The sequence below is a fragment of the Gossypium hirsutum genome, chromosome A13 (assembly GCF_007990345.1).
Source record: "Gossypium hirsutum isolate 1008001.06 chromosome A13, Gossypium_hirsutum_v2.1, whole genome shotgun sequence".
Classification (NCBI taxonomy): Eukaryota; Viridiplantae; Streptophyta; class Magnoliopsida; order Malvales; family Malvaceae; genus Gossypium; species Gossypium hirsutum.
Genome location: NC_053436.1, coordinates 4,877,457 through 4,897,519, shown reverse-complemented (window position 1 = coordinate 4,897,519; position 20,063 = coordinate 4,877,457). Strand labels below are relative to the sequence as shown.

At 31.3% G+C, this 20,063-nt stretch overlaps 2 protein-coding genes and 1 long non-coding RNA gene across 3 annotated transcripts; 2 read left to right on the top strand and 1 right to left on the bottom strand.

The window, feature by feature from the left end:
• Positions 1-545: 545 nt before the first annotated feature.
• Positions 546-2,120, bottom strand: LOC107942661 (probable carboxylesterase 12). Its single transcript, XM_016876366.2, has one exon. It carries the CDS (start codon positions 1,787-1,789, stop codon positions 803-805), a length of 987 nt encoding a protein of 328 aa, XP_016731855.1. The 5' UTR covers positions 1,790-2,120; the 3' UTR covers positions 546-802.
• An 878-nt stretch (positions 2,121-2,998) lies between these two features.
• LOC121212200 (uncharacterized) lies at positions 2,999-8,123 on the top strand. The gene is made up of 2 exons (XR_005907384.1): positions 2,999-3,736; positions 7,823-8,123. It is a non-coding gene; the product is annotated as an uncharacterized lncRNA (long non-coding RNA).
• Positions 8,124-16,338: 8,215 nt separating this feature from the next.
• Positions 16,339-19,910, top strand: LOC107942657 (uncharacterized). The gene is made up of 6 exons (XM_016876362.2): positions 16,339-16,645; positions 17,074-17,309; positions 17,390-17,648; positions 18,846-19,025; positions 19,107-19,262; positions 19,360-19,910. The coding sequence occupies exons 1-6, from the start codon at positions 16,616-16,618 to the stop codon at positions 19,531-19,533; spliced, it is 1,035 nt and encodes a 344-aa protein (XP_016731851.1). The 5' UTR covers positions 16,339-16,615; the 3' UTR covers positions 19,534-19,910.
• The last annotated feature ends 153 nt before the right edge of the window (positions 19,911-20,063 follow it).

Here is a 20,063-nt window from a genome sequence, read left to right as displayed (position 1 = left end):
TTTATCATGACCAAATTTTTTAATTGATAATTTTAGGTTAATCTATAAAAATAGTCACTTTTGTTCACATCGGATTACATTTTAATTATTTATGTTTGAAATATTATGTTTTAGTCACTTACGTTATCTTTTTGTTATGAAGTGGTCATTCTGCCGTTAAGCTTTGTTATCTCCCTAACCGCAATCTTACATTTCAAATGGGTTTTTAAATGCCAACTTGAATGTCCAAACTGGGACAATAATAAGTTTTTAATTAAATAAATTTAATTAATTAAAAATTTTAAATTAATTACACCTTGAACTACACAAGAAAAACTATCTGTCTCCTTTTTCTTTTCTTTTCTTTTTTTTCTATTTTGACTGAAAAAACAATTCTCATCCTAATTAGATATCCAAGTTAACATTTAAAACTCATTTGGGCTACCATATAGGATTAACGTTAGAGAAGTAATAGAGCTTAAGGGCAAAGTGACTATTTCATAACAAAATAATAATGTAAGTGACTAAAACGTAATATTTTAAATATAAATGACTAAAATATAATCTAAATAAAAGTGACTATCTTTGTAATTTAACCATAATTTTATGACCCTACAGACATAATAATTCAGAGCTCATGCACTCATAATTCTGAAGAAGATACGTAATATAATATTATACTGAATTTTTTTTGGCAGTACTGATTTCATATCTTTAGGTAACCAAATACCGACACTTTCATTGAAAATCATCATCAACTACAACAATAATAACAAAGTACTAGAACTGAATACGAACCCAAGTCTACTACTACTAAACCTTATCATGGACCCTGGTTCATGAAAGCAGCAACCTTCTTCAGCTTAGCCATGGCACTATCGCAAGTCGGTTCTAACAGATGGAATACATGGTCTTCTCCTTTGCTCTCCATCATCTCCACTTCACCTTTCCATCCAATCTTCTTCAACCTCTCGCAGTAATACCACCCCCTGTGTCTGAACACATCCTTTTCAGCAACGCAGACAAGCACCCTGCTGCAAACCAGGCTCGCCAAGCTAGCCAAGCTTTGATCTTTAAAGGGATTGATCCATGGATCGTCGGCTCCACTCGTCGTCGGAGATACCAAACGCCAAAGTCTTTCTATTTTGGCCCTTTTATCTGGGTCCTTGGTCTCGTCACCTACTGGCTCTTTGCCCCAAAAATATGGATGTATTAACATAATGCCCGCAAGGTTTATTCCGTCCAGCTTTTCTTTGCCGATTCTAATGGCCATGTGGTGCGCTATGTTGGCACCTGCGCTATCACCTGATAAATAAACTTTGTTGAAATCAACATGACGGTTCAACCACTTTTCATGGCCGTTTCCGCCGTAATGGGAGGCGACCCATTTAAGGGCATCCCATGAATCATGGTATGCAATAGGGATAGGGTGCTCAGGGGCTCGCCTGTAATCAACCGAGACGGCAATAACGTTGGCTTCTGCAACTAAGGAGTTTAAGTAAGTATGGTACATAGGAGAGGAGGCGGTCCATGTGAAAAATGCTCCGCCATGAAAGTAGACGAGAAGTGGGAGCTTTTGGGCGGAGGAGGAAGTGGAGTTTTTAGGGATGTAAAGTCGGAGGTATTGGGCGGTTTCTTGTGAATACACGGCATCTTTGGATTCGACGTTTGTTTTGGGATCGATCCCTGGTGGGACGTCGATCTGTGTGCCGACAAGCCTCTCGACGCGCCCATCTTTGTATATGCGAAGAACAGGAGGACCGCCGTCGAAGGCTATTTCTTCTAACTTGGTGGACTCCATGTTATCCATTAATGGAAAATAAGAGTGGCAAACACACACAGATGGAAGGGCGGCCTTTCATTTCTTTTATGGATTTTATTGATCATGGTGATTATGACGCGATATATTATTTTTCTTTTGCTTATTAAATAAAAGGTTAAACTATAAAATAGTCACTTTTATTTTTCTCAGGTTACATTTTAGTCACTTATGTTTGAAATGTTACGTTTTAGTCACTTACATTATCGTGTTGCAACATTTTAGTCACTGAGCGTTAATTATCATTAACGGTGTAATAGTAAGCTGACGTGGCATGTTAAATCATTATTTCAAACGAAAATTTTAGGTTAAATTATACAATTGGTCTTTATATTTTTTTCGTTTTGAGCTATTTTTTTCTTTTATATTCTTTGAACTTTCCTCTTTTTTTTCTTTTTTTTTTCATTCTCTTCTCATTTTCCCTATATTTTCTTCCCTTCTCCATTTCTTGTAACATAATTTTTCTATGTATTTCATTTATTAAAACTAGTCCTTATACTTTATTTTAAAACTATTTAAATTGGGAAGATCAATCAAAGAGTGGGAGAAGCAGAAGAGAATGGAAAAAAAAGTTAAAAGAATATAAAAGAATAAAATTTAAATTGCTCAAATAAAATGAGGACCAATTGTATAATTTAACCTAAAATTTTTGTTTGAAATGGTGATTTAACGTGCTACATCGGCTTACTATTACACCGTTAACGATAATTAATGGCTTTGTGACTAAAATGTAATATAAGGTAAACAAAAATGACTATTTTAATAGTTTACCCTTAAATAAACAGTAAATTTTATGTTCTATTTTACAAAGTGATAGGAAGAAGTAAAAGTTGAGTTTTTTTTCAAGTATCCAGTAGTAGTTATTTTTGAGAGGGCTTTTCTCGATATCACCTTAGACCCCAAAAAAAATAATTTCAGAATCAAACCGTAAAATAGATGAAAACACTTATAATTATAAACAAATATTGTATCCAATAAATTTATAGACATATATGTAATATGTATATTGTTCCGTACATTGTTTGTTTACTAAATAATGAAATTTTGATTGAATTTAAATACAATGTTGGTTTAAATAAATAAAATTTAGGTTTTCATTGAGTTTGTATAATGAGTCAAACGAGCACAAATTCTATTAGAAAATGATTAAAATATCATTTCTTAAAGAGTAATAAATACGATTATAAGAATATATTTGTTTCTTTTTATATTAAATAAATCTAAAAAAATAACAACACATGATAAAATTTAAACTCAATGAACCATAAATTTTAAAGCTTAATTTCTACATTCCACGTTCGATTTTATATAATATTTTCATAACTATAAGTTATACATGAAAAAAATTCACCCATGACATAGGAAACTGCCTCATTTGTTCCAGATACTTGGAAACCGTGTCTAGTGGTTGGTATAAACTTAACACCAATGGTTCCTCTTTAGGTTACCTCGGTAAAGTTGGGGTAGGAGCTCTTGTAAGAAACCATGCTGGAAGCTGGATGGTTAGAGCTTATCGACATATACCTAAAATCACTAGCGTAGAGCCAAAGTTTTAGGCCTTGAAGGGATGATCTCATAATGCTAGGGAGCTAAACATCGTCAATCTTGAAATAGCAATGGATGCCATTATCATTATTCAATTTATGTCTTCTGATAAAGTTTCTAAGATTGTCTTGTCTCTTTTTGATTGATTAGTGTAGGATAGTTTTCTGTTAGAAATCAAACCAACTTTCCAAAGTCAAAAATTGCAACCAAAGAGTTTGTATCCAAATTGGCTTCTACTTGATACAACTTTGCAAATTGGATAAAGCTTATCATTTTGGAAACTTCATGAAAAATCAAAATGGTAGCAACATTGAAAAGTTCTACAAGGCAAGGCATGTACAATGGATAAGCATTATCATTTATGATATACTTAAGGGATAAGCAATCATTAAGGTAACTAGACTATTTCTATATATATGTATGTATAGTTCATGTGTGTGTGAGTGTTGAAAAAATTAGTGAGTTTGAGAGAAAAAAAAGTGTTGTGAGTATCATAAATGATAATAGGGAAAAAAAAGAGAGAGTTTGTATTGTATTTTGTATTGTGTTTATTTGTATGTAATAAAATCAGTATTTGAGTTTTTTTATTACGCTTCCAACAAGTGGTATCAGAGCTAGGTTCGTGTTGACGTCACAATGGCAAATATGATTCAACCGCAGATCCCGAAATTAACAAAGACAAATTATGGCAACTGGAGCATCCAGATGAAGGCTTTGTTCGGTTCTCAAGATTATTGGGATGTTGTCGAAGAAGGATATGTCGAGCTTGAAAATGCAGCTGCCGAAGCAGCTTTGACAAATGAAGAAAAAAGAGTATTGAAAGAAGCTCGTAAAAAGGATAAGAGGGCGTTGTTCTTTATTTTACAAGGTTTTGATGAATTAACCTTTGAAAAAATTTCAGATGCGAAGACATCAAATGAAGCATGGGGAATTTTGCAAAAATTCCTTCAAAGAGCGGAAAAGGCTAAAAAGGTACGTTTACAAACCCTTAGAGCCGAATTTGAGATGTTGAAAATGAAACCATCGGAAGTGTTGATGATTGTGTTATTCGGGTGAAAGTGGTGGTAAATGAAATGAAAAGAAATGGAGAAACACTTGATGATGTCATAGTAATGGAAAAAATTTTACGGTCATTGACACGCAAATTTGATTATATGGTGGATGCCATTGAAGAGTCAAAAGATTTATCACAAATATCAATCGACGAACTTTGGGTTCCCTCCAAGCCCATGAGCATAAAATGAAGCTAAATGATGGTACTGAAAATTTAGACCAAGTCTTGCAAGGAAAGTTGTCCTTCAACGAAAGTGGAGCTAGGGACAATTTTAGACAAGGTACGAGCAATCGTGGAGGATACCGTGGAGGATATAGAGGCAGAAATAAAGGTGGAAGAGGAACACGTGGACGAGAAAATCAATCATATGGTAAAGTCCAAACAAGTGATGAATATCAAACATCGAGTCGTGGACAAGAAGCTCGAGGCCGAGGTCGAGGCAGAGGTAGAGGTAGATTTCAACAAGGAAACAAATCTCAGGTACAATGTTATAATTGCAATAAATATGGCCATTATAGTTACGAGTGTGGATCAAATCCCAAGATGGAGGAGAGAAATCATGTAGCAGCAGCTAAAGAAGAGGAAAACATGGAATCTAGTATATTCCTCACTTACAAAGAAAGTGAAAAATCAAGAAAAAATATTTGGTATCTTGATAATTGCGCCAGCAATCACATGTATGGCCGAAAAGACTTATTTTCAGAGTTAGATGAGAATATTCATGGACAAGTAACGTTTGGAGATGAATCGCATGCCACGGTCAAAGGCAAAGGCAAAGTCACTATTACACAAAAGAATGGAGAAAATAAGATCATTTCAGATGTTTATTACGTAACAACTTTGAAAAGCAACATCATCAGCCTTGGACAACTTCTAGAAAAAGGATATGAAGTACATATGAAGGATTCCATGCTCGCCTTAAAAAATAAGAGTGGTAAATTAATTGCCCAAGTTGATATGACGCGTAACCGTCTATTTACTATTGACATTGAATCTGGAGAGGTGAAATGCATGAAGAATGCAATTAAAGATGAATCATGGTTGTGGCATTTAAGGTTCAGGCATCTTGGATTTTCCGATCTGAAGCTATTGTCAAAAGAAAATATGGTGAATGTGTTGCCAGAAACTAATCCTCCTGATCAACTGTGTGAAGCCTGCATTAAAGGAAAACAACACAGATAGAGTTTTGAAACGACAAAAACTCGACGAGCTAGGAGACCATTGGAGATCGTGCACTCCGATATAGTAGGTCCTTTTGATATACCATCACTTGGTGGAAACAGGTACTTTGTTACTTTTATTGATGATTTTAGTAGAAAAAGTTGGATATATCTTCTTAAAACAAAATCAGAAGCATTTGACAAGTTTATCGAGTTTAAAGCCATCATAGAAAAACAGAGTGGACATTTCATTAAAATACTCAGAACTAATAGAGGTGGTGAGTATACTTCAAAGCTATTTGAAAGCTTCTACAAGAAACACGAAATTATTCACTAGTTGACAACTGCATACACACCACAACAAAATGAAGTTGCTGAAAGAAAGAACCGCACTATTCTTGATATGGCAAGAAGCATGGTTAAAGGTAAGCATTTACCAAGAACTTTCTGGGCTGAAGCTGTTCAATGTGCTGTTTATTTGTTGAACCGATGTCCAACAAAAAGTGTAAAATACAAGATGCCAAATGAAGCTTGGAGCAATCAAAAGCCAGGAGTCGGACATCTCAAGATTTTTGGATGCATTGCATATGCTTATGTTCCTGACTAGACGAGAAAGAAGCTTGACGATAAATGAGTAAAATGTATTTTCATTGGTTATGAAAAGAGAAGCAAGGCATATAGGTTATACAACCCTCTCACCAAGAAAGTTATTATTTCAAGAGATGTTGAATTCGATGAAACTAATTATTGGAGATAGATTGAAGAAGAAAAGAAAATTGAAGGATTATTTTTCAGTGATGACAAAGACGACGACATCATTAATCAAGAACAAGGCGACGATCAAAGCCCTCCTCCAAGTCCTGTTGCAACAACTCCTAAAACATCATTATTACCAACCAGCAGCAATACCAGCAACTCAGAGGAAGCACATGCAAGAATGCGTAGTTTACGCTATATTTATGAGGTTACTGAACCCATAGAAACAATACTCGATTATTCATTATTCTGTTTAATGACAGAATGTGATCCAATAATATATGAAGATGCGATCAAAGATGTTAGATGGAAGAAGGAAATGGATGAAGAAATTGCAGCAATAAAAAGAAATGACACATGGTAGCTAACAACTCTACCAGAAGGACATAGTCCAATTGGTCTCAAATGGGTGTACAAGACGAAGGCCAACAAAGAAGGAAACATGGAGAAGCCAAAGCAAGATCACCTGATTGCAGCAAAGAGAATTTTGAGATACATCAAAGGTACGATGGATCAAGGTTTATTTTATACATACTCACAGAGTTCAAATTTGGTTGGTTATTCAGATAGTGATTATGGTGGTGACTTGGATGATCACAAAAGTACATCCGGATATTTATTCCATATTGGCTCCGCAGCATTTTCATGGTCATCAAAAAAGCAACAAATAGTAGCCCTTTCAACATGTGAAGCAGAATACATGGCTATTGCAACATGTACGTGTCAAGCAATTTGGTTGAAGAATATTTTGGGTGAATTATCTATTATACAAGAAGGTCCAATTACAATTTATGTTGACAACAAGTCCACAATATCTCTTGCAAAGAATCCAGTGTCTCATAGTCAAAACAAGCATATTGATACAAAGTATCATTTTATTCGAGAGCAAGTGAAAAATAAAAATGTGGAGTTAGTCTACTGCAGAACAGAAGATCAACTGGCGAACATTTTTACGAAGCCATTGAAAGCGGACATATTCCATAAACTCAAAGAAAAGCTTGGAATGAAAAGTTCGGTTTGAATGGGAATGTTAGAAATCAAACCAACTTTCCAAAGTCAAAAATTGCAACCGAAGTGTTTGTATCCAAATTGGCTTCTACCTGATACAACTTTGCAAATTAGATAAAGCTTATCATGTTGGAAACTTCATGAAAAATCAAGATGGTAGCAACATTGAAAAGTTCTACAAGGCAAGGCATGTACAATGGATAAGCATTATCATTTATGATATACTTAAGGGATAAGCAATCATTAAGGTAACTAGACTATGTCTATATATATGTATGTATAGTTCATGTGTGTGTGAGTGTTGAAAAAATTAGTAAGTTTGAGAGAAAAAAAAAGTGTTGTGAGTATAGAAAGAAAAATTAGCAGCAGCTAGTATAGAGAAAAAAAAAAGAGAGAGAGTTTGTATTGTATTTTATATTGTGTTTATTTGTATGTAATAAAATCAGTATTTGAATTTTTTTTTTATTACGCTTCCAACATTTTCCATGGTATAACTTTTAGGTTTCTAAAGCATGTCTTTCGGGAATGAGACAAATATGCTGATGCACTAGCCCAATTTGGGAGCAATTTCCAGTCTCCTCCTCTACCAAATGATGATATTTGCTCTAAAAAATTATTCTGTTTATGTAGGACTAGAGTTGAAGTAAAAAATATTTTTTGGTCGCTTGACACCACCTTACTAGCTCCCTACCCCGGATGCTGTCCTTATGGAGAACACCACCTTACTACCTAAATTCCCTGTTAGTTTGTAATATGATGGGATGTAGTATATTTTGAATACTACTTTAATTTTAGATTTAAATTATATCTATTCTTTTCTACACCCAAAAAAAAGTCGTAACTTCAAAAAAAGGTGATTATATATATATATATATATATATATATCTCTGTTTTGAGAGGGATCTATTTATATTTGTGTAGAATTTAAGTTATTTTACACATTTTCATAACTTTTTCTATTATTGATATTTTAAAAATTCAATCGTTAATTTTATCAAGATATTTGTATTTGTCATGTAAATTTTTTAATTGATATAATATTTCTATCATATCAATATAAAATATTGTCTATATTAATATATATTTAATAGTTGAATTTTTTTTACATAAAACGAATAGATTTGACATGCATAATTTACATGAATGAAGAATAAAATATGACAATTAGATTATTAAATTATCAGTTTATAAAAGATTAAAAAAAATATAAAACTACTTAAATTTTACATATGTAAATAATCCCTCCTCATCTATTTTATATTTACAAACTTAACCCTTCTTTTTCTTTAACCAAAATTTTAATAACTTGAAATTCTTATATATATATATAATGCTTAGAACAATTACACATAATATTTTTCTAACTCTTAAATAAGAGGATAAATATATTTTAGCGTGTTTAAATTTACGTCCTCCTAAATTAACAACAATAACGATGTTAATCAAACTAAGACTCAATTATCTATTTAAAAAATTCTTTATGCATATGATTTTTCTCTTTGACAAATTAAGAAATTTGATGTAAAATAAAGAATCTAACTTGTTTTATCCAATGGCAAAACTAGGGCGGTGAGCATGGCCCCTACCCCGCCCTAAAATGGAAAAGTTTCTATTTAAGCCCTTTAAAATTTTTAAAATTTTAAATTAGTAAAAATAAAATTGTACTTTTTTCCCTTAAAAATGATAAAAATTTGATTTAATCTTTTAAAATTATAAAGAAATAGACTATTAAAATAGTAAAATTATATTTTTACTATTGTAAAAATTACAATTTAATTTTACCCTTAAATTTTCTTTTTGATTTCACTCCTGATTTTGTCGATCTATATTTCTTTTTGCAAAATGAATATTTATGATTTTGGGAATACCCAAATATTGAATAATGGGAAATTTTCACCAATAAATGTCTTATCTTTGTAGAGTTTGAAACTTTGTAGGAAAGAAATTTTGTAGTCATCGTCGCGTGTAGTTGATTTTCGTAAATTGGAAAGTTGCGTTTATTTTACGGAAAATACTTTTTTCACCTTCAAATCATACATTTTTTTTTGCACCAAAGATTTTTTTTTATTTGTCTTTCATGTTTTCACATCTATATTTAGGGTTTATAATAATTTTTCCTCATTCGAATTTGCAATTTTCTTTTAAATATGATATATTTTATTATTACATTCAATATTTATTAATAAAAATGTAATTTTAATATTATAAAAATAGAATTAAATCATAAATTAATAATATTTTTATTTTCAATTTACTCCATTTAACTAACAATTAATTCACTTTTCAATAATATATACACAATTATAATTTGAGGGATCTATTTTTTTTACCCATTTAGTTTATTTAGTTTTTTTTTCTTATTTTTCTTTCATGTTGAACAACGACACATATCAATTAAATCGATTGAATTGATAGAGTCGATTTAGTTTTGATTTCATCGAAAAAAATATTTTTATAAATTTAAAGAAAAGGTTGATCACACCAAACGTTGCTAAAATATGACTTAAAATTTAAATTGGTTCTCAAACTTTAAAAATTTTAATTGAAATATCAAAGTATTTGTATTGTACCGATTAAGTTCTTCTATCAACTTAGCTATTATGCTTAAGCTAATATCAATTCAAAGCAAGTAAACCAAATTGTAAACACATTTGTATCTATCGCATGAACAACTTGACAATGTTTTAAAAACCAAATCTTGCTAGCAAACATATGTATTCTTCAAAACCCAAAGTTCTAACAACTCAAGAGTGTGCTTGGTTGGATAGAAAAGTAGAAATAATAAATTTTGAGTGTGCTTGGTTGAAAAGAAAAGTGAGAGAAAAAAAATAAGAGAGATGATCATATTTATCCTAATGCATAAAAATCAATTATTTCAAATTGGAATAATAAGAGGAGAAAAAATGAGGCAGATGTGTATGTTAGTTCAAAATTATGCATTTTTTCAAATGTTTTAATTTTTTTTCATTTTTCAATTCTATCTAGCAATAGACGGGAAGAAATTTACTTTTTCTTCTCTTTTTTATATCTTTCCTACCAATTATACTTATGGAAAAAAAATCTAAGCTTAATTTTGTTTAAAAAAAATTAAAATCTCAAAATATAGATAAAAACCGATTTAAATTGGATTTTTTCTCCATTTTTTCAGTTTTTTGTTTTCAATTTTTTCGAGTTTGAAGTAGTTCTCAATAAGTACAATTGTATGTAATGGTTGAACCGCTTAACTTATCAATTTTCAATTGAATTGAATGGTTAGATTTGATTCCAATAACATTGCAACTTGAATATGATGTGTTTTAAAAAAAAACCTAAATTATAATGACATGGTTTTTTTAACATATTAAATTGAAAACTATCAATACAATAAATAAACAATGTTTATAATTTAATCCATGTGTATTAAAAATGCACTACATCATATCTAAATTGTTATTTAATTCTTTTTTTTGAACATTTCATTACAAGTTTTGATTATATTTGCTCTTTTTGACACAATACCTAGAACTACTCATAGCTCATCCCCAGCCCATAAATAAAAGTATGATGTGTTTCAACGCACTGGAACTCACGTCATCTTGTATTAATAACAATAGTCATACTAATACACAGGCTTTTGCCAAAGGGACCTGACCCGTATTCTAGCCCAATATAAGTTGTTGCAAACAGGCCCAAACACAACCACTTATTTCTAAGGAGGATTTATTTCTATGCTGCGAGATAGGCGAACTCCACTATGTTTCCTCCTCCATGTGGTTGACTCGTGCAGCACATTTCCTTATGACAAATATATATTACAAAAAAGTTTTTGGACAAAACATCCATAAAATAAATATAAAATAATTTATTAAAAAAAAAAGAACGAAAGCGAAAAACGTGTGGACCTCTACAAGAATTGATAGAGAAAAGTAAAAGTTTGCTTTTTATAATACAAAATCATTATTATCTAAAAATATTTTCTTTTCACCCGCAACTCACTCACATAGTAGGTTCGGGTCATGATGTTAGTGGTTTTTTTCTTCTTATATAAGTAAACAATTAGATTTCAACGGGAGAGAAGGAGAATGGGTTGACATACACAGGGATTAAATCTTAAATCTCATGTCAATCAACTTGAAATTCACGTTAATATACTATTAAATCAATGGTTTGATTTATTATTATGAAAGATGTGCATGTTGTACCACTGTATTTTTTTTAAAAATAAAATAGAAGCGTAGATAGAAATTATTCTAAATTCTCAATTCTCTGATTAGAATTATTTATAAGCTGGATTGAATTTGGTTAAGTCTATTTATGATTTAAGTATTTAGTTTATTTTATATAAGCTTAAAATTTTATCCAAACTCACTTATATTTGTAATTAAATAGTTAACCCAAATTTATTTTAAATTTTTCATATTTTATAAAATATATATTATTTTTAATTTAATTTTTAATATTATAGGTCATCTGTAATTACAATTTTAAATTTAAATAACTTAACATGTTTTTTAAAATATTTAAATAGTATTGTATTAATTATATATTTACTTTTTTGTTATATAAATTACATAATATATAAAAATAAAAATATATTACAAAAACATAAAAAGGGTACTCGAGTCGGGCTCAACTCTTGAATGTTAAAACTCAAGTCTGAACCTTATTTAAAATGAGTCTATTTTTTTACCCAAACCTATTTTTTGGGTCTCTTACTTTTTTCAAATCTTCTCATATTTTAAATAGGTGTTCGAGCTTGAACAAATAATCTGACCATGAACAAATTTATTTCTAATAAAAAAGCAAACATGAAGATATTTTTTTATAATACGAGTTAAGATCATTTTAAAATAAAAAAATATTAACATGTAAAAATTTATATAATTTTATAATGATTTACATATAAAAAAGCATGCCAACAAGACATATACATATAACATTTTTATAAACCAAATTATTATAACAAGTTATATGAATATAAAATAAAACAAATACAGTATACGACATTAATACTAAATTATTTTTTTTAATATAACTAACTAATATAAATTGTACAAAACATAACATCATATAGAAAATAATATAAATATTGTTGATATTGGACTCAATAAGGGAAGGATAGAGAGAAGAAGAGAATAGTTGTTGAGAAGGTCGATTCACTCAATCAAGATGGAGAGCAAGAGAACAAGGATGGAGAGAATGCTAAAGATAAAAGCTTCAAAGAGTATAGGCAGAATGTAGGCTTAGTATTCTCAAGAGTTGATTCCCTCTTCATTGTTCTTGGGATATATATAGGCGATGGTCCCTTGTAATATGGTGTTAACATGTTGGACTTACCATCTAATCATCATTATGGAGCACGTGATGGGGATGCTTGTGACATGACAGATCTTGTCCTCTCTTTTGACTCTGATAGGATAAAGCAGTTGAGCTCATGTGATATTTGGTAATCAAATGATTCTATGTTCCCAATGAAGACTGAACCATCCATTGTCCTGATAGTCCCTTTAAGAAGTTGAGTTCACAGGTATCCTCCTAACTCGCTGATGATAAACTCATTGTTCAGACAACTCCTAAACTTACCACGTATCTTACCGCGGATAAAGATAATAGACAAATATATATATATATATATAAACTCATACAAAATAGGTCACATTACATTTCACTTCAAACTCACATTAAAAGGTCAATATCGTAACTAATCCTTTCATTATGATATAAGACTAAGCTTAGTTGTCCCCTAACGAGTGTATAAAATTCAAACTTGCTGTTCTCATTGATTTTGGGGTTTAACTTTTAGCATTAGTTATTATAGATTGACAATGATTATTAAATATGAAAAATTTTAAATTTTGATCAAATTTAATATTTAATATCTATATTTTAAGTCGAAATAATTTAATATTAATGTAAATAATTAACATTTTTAACTATTTTTATTAAAAAGATTAAAGTGAATATTTTGCAAAAGCAAATTAATTCTAACTATATTAATATTTTTATGGGTTTTTTAATAACAATTCATGTCAATATCTTAATCGAAATCGCTAATTGTTTAGATAAATTAATTATAAGTTTGATTTATTCCTTTTGAAGAAAATTTATAAAAATCTCATAAAATATTTTCGATTCTTCAAAATCTTTTAAAACATTTATCTAAAATAGTTTGATAATTTTTTAATATTTTTGAGGTTATCACAAATCCATTTTTAAGTATTTTAAAGTTGATTTTATAAACTTTGAACACAATGACCCTAACTTCAATCCCTCAAGTAGTTAAATTGTAAATGGAGATAAGTAAGAGCTCGCCCTCAGAATTATTTTAAGATCAATCTCAGAAATAGGTCCCCTCAACAACTCTAATTATTTAACAGATAAGAGATACATATTCAAGCATCAAATACAGTTTATTAGTAAGAAATTGTAAGACAACTTCATTTTTTTTTATATCTTTCATTGTATATATTTTTGTTATTTATTGAAAAATTGTAAAACAAGAGGTTTGATAGTTCAATTTTGAAAGTTAGGAGTAACTTTTACTATTATCATTGTAAAAGATAAAAAGAAAGGTTTACATCTTATTTTACATAGAAGATTAATCGAACTTGTAAAGGTTATATCTTATCTTTGAAATGTATCTGTTCACATTAATGAATTGAAAATGCTTTCGTAAGCGAGTTAAGAGGTATCTTTGTATTAACTTTCTCGAGCTAAGTAGAGGAGGTGGGCTAGTATGGCTCAACCTGTATAAACCCTTATATTAGCTTTTCTTTCCATTCACTTTAGTTTGAGTTTATAGTCTTGATTAAATTGATTTCTAGAAAATACCTTAATGTTAATGTATCTTCCAAACCAAGTTTTTAAGGATTCAATCCATCCTTTCTTTGATTCATTTTATGCGTTGAGAGCCAACACACAACGGAGTCAATTATTCTGATTAAAATGCTAATCTAGTAAAAATATTACCTTGGATATATAACTATTTTAACTTGTCATACTAATATAATATTTTTTTAATAGTGAAAGGGATTTTTTCAAGAATAAATTAGGTTAATATTTTAACTGAAATAGTTAATATTATTAAATATGTTGAGGGTGAGTATCTATTTAGAGGCGTTCATAAGTTGGGTCGGGTATAGTCGAGTCGGGCCTATATATGATATTAACATTCTTTATGTTTGCTCAAGCCTTGTTCAACTCGAAATATGGGCTTAAAATTTTGCTCAAGCACATCCATATTTGTAAATGACTAACTCAAAACTATTTTAGGCCTACCCATATTATTTTTAAATTAATATTTAATAATTTTATATATTTCTATTTATTAAAATTTTATGTATAGTCACCTTAGCAATTTATAATGTTTACATCATAGTACTTGTATTATATACTACTGTAGATTTAATTTTTATGTGTTATAAATTACGTAATATATAAAAATAATATACCATAAAATATTACTATCTTAAAAATAGATCGGGCCGAGTTCGGGTCTTGAATGTTCAAGCTCAAGCTCAACCCATATTTTAAACAAGCCTAATTTTTTTATCCAAGCCCATTTTTTGAGCTTAATCTTTTTGCTCAAACCCTCTCAAATTTCGAGTAAGCCTTCTGGCTTGGGCGAGTAGCTTGACCCATGAACAAGTCTAGTATCTACTATGAAGTGTCTCACTCCTTCAACGAAAGGTATTGTTCCCTTGTTGAGGTTGTCTCTTGTACTATGAGGAGAGCCCAAATGGGTTTATAAAGTTTAGGGAGTGTTTCAGTTGGTGGAGATATGACCTACAAGCTCATGAGAGAAGTGTCGGCCAAGTGGTACTAGGTATGCAAAGGTAAGACATTTGAGCCTTAGTTGGTGGTTTGAACCATCACATGCGTAATATGCATAATTAATATTTCGCACAATATTGACACTTCTCCCATGAGCTTGCAAGTCATATCTCCACCAAACGAGGCGCTCCCTAAACTCCGTGAACCCTTTTGGGTTCTCATTGGAATACAGGAGATGAAACCTTGACATTGGGACAATACCTTCTATTGAAGGAGTGAGACACTCCATAGTAGATACTCGCCCTCAACAGTGGAGGTATTGTTCATAAAGTGTCTATGCTTGATTTTAGCCTCGAGTTTTTGTCTCCCTACTTCAAAAAGAGCCCAAAAGGATTCATGGAGCTTCGATAGGAGCACCTGAGTCCACCAAGGAAATGTTCTATCATTTGACCTTGGTATCGTTCAGACCCATGCCTTTAAAAGGTCTAAGTGGGTAAGAACAATCACTTAGCAACTTTTCTTCGTTTTGGTACATGCTATGACATGTTGCTTTAAAATTTTGCCACATTGTAAGCTAAAAATTATATTTTTAATAAAAAAATTGAAGTGATGTTGTAATACATTCTCAAAATGTCATGTCATCACATAAACTAAATCCGAGAAATGTTACCAAGTTTAGAGGCTAATATGGATAAATGGACAAAAAATTTTAAAGGTCAAGTTGAGAAAATTTATGAAGTTTGGGAACTAAATGTTACCTTATCTCTATTATAAAAGTAAAAAAAAAGAGGATAAACCTGAAAACTATACATGAAGTATGGTTTAATGTGCAATTGTATACATGAACTTTGATTCTGTGTAATTTTATACATGAAATTTTACAATACAATTATTGATATAACATCATTTTATGTTTACATATTGCATATATAAATAATTATATTTATCCAATATAAAAATAAATTGATGCATTTATTTATTTAAATATGCATGATTAAATTAAAATTAAAGTTTCAAGTATATGTTTTAACCACAATTAGAGTTTTACGTGTATAATTGCACCAAATTAAAATTTATGTATACAATTACACGTTAAATCAAAGTTCATGTATAATTTTGAGATTTGTCCCCCAAAAAGAATTATACCAAATTTGGACCTACCAAATAAGTATAAAGACTAAATCCAAAACTTGATCATAATAGAGGGACCAAAACGAAATTTAACCCCCAAAATGTAAGGCAATACTCCAAAAAAACATAGGACCGAACGTGTGCTTCATCAACGGCAAACGGACTTGAGGAAGAAAAGAGCCTAATCATTTTGTTCTTCACGAGAATTAACCCTGCTCTTTCTCTTTCTCTTTCTCTTGCATTGAATTTTTTTAATAGAAAAAAAAAGATTTAATTTGAAAGAAATGAGAGATGAAAACTAAATACTTCTTTTTTTCTATGTGAGTGAAAAAAAAAGAGGGAAAAAGACCATAGAAAAAAAAAGGAGTTGCCAATGCCTTTTGATTGTCTTACTCTTTGAGCTTTGAAGCCATGGCCGACGATCTGAGTTTCTTCAGCAAGGTTAGTATTTTTATTTTCCTCTTTGGGTATGTTGAGTAGGTTCCATTGTCGTCATATAGAGTGAGATTGAAGATTCTGTTATTAATATTAAATATTTATTTATATTGCCTTATTTGGTTTTCTGTAAAACATAAAATCTTTGCATTAAACACCCATGATTTTAGGGGCTTTGTTGTCTTTTATCACTTTATTAAGATTGAAGCAACACCCAGATTTCGTTTTCATGAAAGCTTTGTTCTTTGATTGTGGTTTCGATGTTGATATGTTTTTGTACGTTAAAACGTGATTAATCAATTAATTAATATGGCTTATTGAGAACGGAGTTGAGTTTTTTCTAGCTGAATTAGATGAGAGATTAATGCTATAGCAATACCCCATATCATATTTTTGAAGGGATTATCGATATTGAAGTGATCTTTAAATTTCAGGATTCTTTCATCCTAAAGCTGCCAAAGAAGTCTCCATTGGTGTTGAGGATGGTTGTGTTGTTGTTTGTAATGGTTTGTGGTGTGTATATATTCTCAATTTGTTTGAAGCAAATAAGCACCAGCAGCACGTCTGAGTTTTTGAATATCGGAGTGATTCAAAAGCCTTGTCCAGAACCTAATATTGAGCCATGGGAAATTCCTTACGTGCACTATCCTAACCCCAAAACTTTTAGCAGGTATGAAACTGGTTTTGTTGCTCCAGAGTTTGGTTTTTCAGTTTTATGACTTAATTATGGGTTTTCCTGTGTGTGATTAGGGCCGAGTGTGCATGCAATCCTGTCCGGTATTTTGCCATTATGTCAATGCAGAGATCTGGGAGCGGATGGTTTGAAACCTTATTGAACAATCATACTAACATAAGCTCGAATGGGGAGATATTCTCTGTCAAAGTTAGGAGGACTAATGTGTCAACAATTGTTGAGACTTTGGACAAAGTTTACAACTTAGACTGGTTCACCAGTGCCTCTAAAAATGAGTGCACAGCTGCTGTTGGATTGAAGTGGATGCTTAATCAGGTGAGCTTCTCATATAGCAGAAACGTAATGTTTGCTAACATTGTTATAGCAGAAATCTGTGGCCTTAATGAAATGTCTTATGCCCTTTACCTCATGAGTCTGAGAATAGGAATTGATTAGCCTTTTAAACTAGAAATTGGTTCACCATATCAGCTATACAAAGCCTTAGTTATAGAAATGACTTAGCATATCGAAGCAAACTCTACAACCAGGATATCAGGGATGAAGCAGAAGAAACTGGAAACATCCTTCATATTTATGGATACACTTGTGATTATAGTATTTTTAATGTTCTTTCGGTGAAAACAACCTTTGAGTTCATTGGTTTCTAGAGCATTGTCATAATTTCATCTTCTCTTTCCATGTTTCATTTTCTTTTGTCTTCTTAAAATTATCCACAATCTTTGTTTCTAGCTCTAGTTTTATGTAATTCTCTAGCAACCAGATATATTTTCCCTGCAGTAGAAACACATTCCCTATTGCTCTGAAGAAGAAAAGACTATCCTAGCTTGTTTTATGCACAAAACAATCGTCAATCCTTTCATTTTGTTTTCATTCCAAAACATAACCAATCATATATTCTTAACCTAGCAAATGACTTTCTGTACAACTATGACTGATTGGAGCCTTATTTGCATCTAGACACTCCTTTTTCTCACAAAGCAGGTTCGGTGTCTTCTTTTCTGCATGAAGTTGGGTACGACTATTGGATACCGTGGTATTCACATCTGAGAGTAATCTTAAGTGCCATCACTAAAGAAAGGAGACATGTTTATAAGTTCTTGGTATTTTACGGTTTTATTCATTTTCTAATGAGAAGCATAATTATAGGTAAATATTTACCATTAAATTGATAGGAAACAGCTATAAATTTTTGTAACCTTGAATAATGCAGTGGAGGCTTTAGCAAAATAATGAAAGGGGAACAGGAGAAAATGTTTTTGTAACAAATAAACGTGGAAAGAAGAGATGGCAGCTTATGAAGTTCTGAGGGACTACGTAGAAATATGTGTTGCGAAGTGGAGAAAATATATATTAAACAGGAGATTGCCCCTTGTTCGATTTTTTGTTAACTTGAGAATATGTATTTAGTCTTGTTAGTAAAGTCATGTTTCTTATGAACACACATTGCTCTAAGTGTTGATTTCATGATACAAATATGTCTCTGTTATACATGACCATAATCCTTTACTTCAGGGATTGATGCAGTACCACAAAGAAATAGTGGAATACTTTAATGCTCGGGGTGTTTCAGCTATTTTTCTCTTTAGGAGGAATCTTTTGCGCAGGATGATTTCGATACTAGCTAATTCTTATGATCAGAATGCCAAGCTACTAAATGGAACCCACAAGTCTCATGTTCATTCCCCTCTTGAGGTTTTCATCCCTCTCCTCCTCCTCTCTTTATCTCTCTCGCACTCATATCTAAAAGACTCAACTCTTTCATAATGATTTCAGGCTGACATACTTGCCAGTTACAAGCCTGTAATCAATGCAACGCTGCTAGTTCCAAACATAAGGGAGGTTGAAGAGACTACTAAAAAGGCATTGGAGTACTTCAAAAGCACCAGGCATATCATACTTTACTACGAGGATGTAGTAAAGAACCGCACTGTAAGAAAATAAATGCTAGAAAGCAAGACATCTTTTCTTAATGAATCTTTTATCCAACTGTGGGTTCTTAAGATTGTTGTTTCTATTATTTGTGCAGAAACTAACCGAAGTTCAAGAATTCCTAAAAGTTCCAAAGAGGGAGTTAAGTAGTCGTCAGGTAAAGATACACAAGGGGTCATTATCCAAACACATTCAGAATTGGAATGATGTAGAAAAAGCACTCAACGGAACACAGTATGAAAGTTACCTATATGGAGATTACAGGAGGTAAATCATTGGCATGTACATTCTATTATTGACCCTTTAATTCTTTTGATCTCCAAATGACAGGACTCAGGAGTCAACAGGGTGGGGAACCCACCAAGCCACCCTGTTGCAGTTTTGGCTATAGATTTTGCTTATTTTGCTTTCAACTTAGAAACCTGTTTCTTTTCTTCTTCCTCTTCTTCTTTTGTAGCCTCACATCGACTATTCTATTCATTCTTTTGCCCTCTCAACACACAAACTCTGCTGTATCTTTTTTTTTTCCAGTCAAAGGAGAAATTTGTTTTTTCCTGCAATGTGTATGTTAATGATGCCCCATCTATTATTTTTCTTTGAGTAACCATAATATGAATATCAATGGTTAAAGGTGGTGTCATTTACTCATTTCCTCCCCCATTTTACAGTTGCATATAATAGTGATGATGGTTCAAGGAAATCCTATTTATCATCAAAACCCATATATATATTTTTGGTTACCATGTTTTTTTTTTTATATAAAGGGGTAGGGAGCAGGAGTTTAGGGGTCGAAATTGGGAT

Excerpts from the sequence above, each read along its gene's own strand:
- LOC107942661 (XM_016876366.2), bottom strand. The coding sequence starts at position 1,789 with ATGGATAACATGGAGTCCACCAAGTTAGAAGAAATAGCCTTCGACGGC.
- LOC107942657 (XM_016876362.2), top strand. The coding sequence starts at position 16,616 with ATGGCCGACGATCTGAGTTTCTTCAGCAAG. Across the intron at positions 17,310-17,389 it reads AACCCCAAAACTTTTAGCAG|GGCCGAGTGTGCATGCAATC; the intron begins GTATGAAACTGG and ends GTGTGTGATTAG. Across the intron at positions 19,026-19,106 it reads ATGTTCATTCCCCTCTTGAG|GCTGACATACTTGCCAGTTA; the intron begins GTTTTCATCCCT and ends TAATGATTTCAG.